Genomic DNA, 3,303 nt, shown 5'->3' on the forward strand with positions numbered 1-3,303 from the left:
AAAAAAAAAAAAAAAAAAGCGAGAGGAAGAAAAAGAGGGTGGTGGAAAAGTGCATCTCCGAGTGCTGTCCTGGTGTCTGTCTCATATAAACACAAACACGCACACACAGCTTCGACATCTCTCCTTCAATCACAACAGAGGCCGTCTGTCTGTATGACTGGTGTGCTCTTTGAATAATGGAGCCAATATGAAGCGAGTCACTGAGAAGATTTGGTCGTCTGATGGGGGTCACTGGGTCCCTGCCCTGAGAGCAGTGCAGGGAATCAACTGCACTCATAAAGAAATCACCAGAGGCGGTCATTTGCATCTGCACGCTCAATCGCAACTAAAGTGGAGACGACTCGTGCCTGCTCCTGTCAGCGCCATCACAATTCATATCAGATATGCTTTTAATTTTTTATATGGCAATTATGGAGAACTGGACCTCCATGGCTTTGTCTAATTTCCCAAGACTTGGGGATGTGAAAATCATATGGCCCTTTTATGGCGTAAAAATGACAGAGCTTTCGATTCTTCTTTTATGGCTCCAGGGAAAACCTCAAAATGTTATGAAAGTGCTGTTTCATAAAAAGTTATCTCGCCTCTTTTCCAAGTCTTTCAGGAGTTCATAAAAATCTTTACACATTATTACAGAACTACTTCTGACAATGAATAATGTAGCTAACTGATGGCTCGAAGGTCAAACAGCCTCAAAAAGAGCTAAAATTACATTTGTTCATGCTTTTGATCGTGCACACTGGAATATTTGGTATGAATGAAAATGAAACGCTATTCTACAACTGCAATCATTTCCACTCACACAAATGAAAAAAAAACAGCCCTCATAACCGCCTTGTTACGTGATATACAAGGTGAATACATTTAGAGATGTGCCTGCCACAGTGTCAGCACAGTTGCAGTACTTTTCTGAATAGCAAGCATCAAAACTTTTTATTAGTATTGTTTTGGTGCCAAAAATCCAGTATTGTACTCATACCAGTCACAAAACATCTCAAGCAATACCCCGGTCCTAGCTGAATACAAGTGTCATCTCTTCAACAAAAAAATAAAAATGTCTTGGGAAAACAAAAACAACAATATTCAAACATCCGGCATGCTGGTTTGCATTTTAAGGCTGCATATCCTTCACAAACAACCTACTGTAGGTTATACATTGAGAAAAATGCTTCTTCAAATTACTAATATGAAATAATTAGGGCTTCGCAATATGGTAAAAACATCATATTGCGATTATTTTGACACATGCTGCGATTGCGATATGATTCACGATTAGTGTGCATCACAAATGTAATTTTCACTGAAAACAATATAAAGTCATGACGATGTGATCATTTTTGGGGTTGTATGTATCAAACAAACATGTTTTATTAAATCTGGAGAACAAGACATGTAGTCTATGGCATCTCTTCAGAAGTACATACATATTTATTTAGAAAACAAATTGCAGCTTCTGCGATTTGCATATTGCACTTCGCCATAACAACAAACACCTTTGCATGGATTTGGAGCAGCTCTATCGTCTACAGTTCTATGTCACAACACTGCCTACTCTCCCTGGAGGCTCATTGTGATAAGTGGTCACTTTAATAGTAAAGAAAGGGGACTGTTTACCTGTTCCAGGAGTTTTCTGTACCTCTGCGTGGCTTGCTGGATGAGGTCCCTGACAGTCCACCCATCCTTGCAGGGCACCACCACACCTGTCTGCCCAAACGTCACAGTCACCTTCATTATAGCACTCTCATCCAAGACGCAGGGGCCCTCTGAGTGCGGCTGATGATGAACAATGGTAATGATAATGCTCTAAACAGCACAATGACCACCACAAAGTCTTGATAAAACAGGCAGAGATGTGTCCAAACAGATATGGCAACAACAACAACAACAACAACAACAACAAAAGGTGAGAGAAGTTGTTTGGGATTAAAAGCACAGCTTGTCAAAGTGGCCCAGTCCACAGAGCTCCTTATTCAGACTGTCAAATGTGAGAATAATGATTTGAGTAAGTATATCCAGCTCCGGCATTACTTTGCTCATGTTATGGTCGCCAAGGTTTATCACTTCCCCTTTTCTCTCATCTCTCCACGTAGCCTCCAATGGGTGTCGACACTAATGAAGTTGGTCCATGTATAAACTTCACTTTTTTAACAGAAACTGTTAAAGCACAGCTGCCTTTGCTGCCAGCTGTCATATATGTGTCATGTCATGTCTCAGTGAGAGTCAACGCAGCTCGGGTTAACTGGCTGTCTGTCGAGCTAACTTCCACTGGGCTAAAGAAAAAAAAACCAAACACAAAAGTTCACGCCAATGATGGAAGCGTTCAGTTGTTCGCCGCAAGCATGAGCTATCTTCATCGCCAGGTGCTTTGTTAACACTCGTTATGGCGGATGAAGTCAAAACAAGTGTTGTAACTTTCACCCCAGAGTTAGCGAGCGCTGCTAGCTATCGTTAGCCACCTTAGCTGAACTTTGGAGGGAGGGATGCAGTCGGCTCGGGCATCATCCCACAACTTTTTCCTCTCGCAAGTTTCCTTCTTCCGAGCGGTCTGTAGCATCCGTTTCATCACCGACGCGCACGGCGAGGCAGCGTAGCCGCTATTTGCGCATTCGTGGACGAGCCGAAGGGGGGATTAAACAGTAAAACAAAAGGACCACGGCGATGTGTGTTGGAAAAGTTTTTTTTTTTTTTTTTTGAGATTCCTTCACTGCCGTCCGCTCCTGACCAGTTCCTGACCAGCTCCTCCACCGCTTGGTACTGTCACTTTCTTAAAGGGGAAGTACTCCCTGCACTTACTGCTGGGGTGAAAGAGTGATATGAGGTTGTGCACACTCTCAGTTACACTACTGCTGCTCAAACAGCAAGGAGGTGATGTGCAGGGACAAACACAATCACTGGTGAAAAGTGGCAGTGATCTGAATTCATCTGCTGGGAAAGTGCTGCTCCTGCACTGATGGAGAACAAACTTTATTTTATTAGTAATCTACTGCATAGTGATTGAAGAAGTATTGAGATATTTTATATAACATATAATATGGTATTTATATATTATATAATATAACAGTAGGCCTACAGGTATTATCAAGTAAATTTAGGGGCAAATAAGAAGTATACAGGTAAAAGTAGCCTCTGTCTTTGTTACATTAACATGTATTTTTATTATTGATGCAGTAATATGCATTTTAATGTTGTAGCTGGCTGCAATAGAGCTACTTTTATTTAGTTTATTATACTGTTGGGTGGTTTAATATACTGTATTAAAATATATGTTTAAAAAATATGTTCATCAGAATCAGAATAAGAAATACT

The 3,303-nt window shown here is 41.0% G+C and overlaps 1 protein-coding gene across 3 annotated transcripts in view; it reads right to left on the reverse strand.

The window, feature by feature from the left end:
• pard3bb (par-3 family cell polarity regulator beta b) overlaps window positions 1-2,708 on the reverse strand; it is a 197,293-nt gene extending 194,585 nt beyond the window's left edge. For all 3 annotated transcript variants that reach the window (XM_035676492.1, XM_035676490.1, XM_035676493.1), the window contains exon 1: window positions 1,612-2,708. In XM_035676492.1, coding sequence (XP_035532385.1) covers window positions 1,612-1,728 — 117 coding nt within the window. In that variant the 5' untranslated portion in view covers window positions 1,729-2,708. The remainder of the gene's footprint in view (window positions 1-1,611) is intronic.
• Window positions 2,709-3,303: the final 595 nt, after the last annotated feature.

This window comes from Morone saxatilis, unplaced genomic scaffold (assembly GCF_004916995.1).
Source record: "Morone saxatilis isolate NCDOM2014 unplaced genomic scaffold, NCSU_SB_2.0 Contig5, whole genome shotgun sequence".
In the NCBI taxonomy this organism is placed as follows: domain Eukaryota; kingdom Metazoa; phylum Chordata; class Actinopteri; family Moronidae; genus Morone; species Morone saxatilis.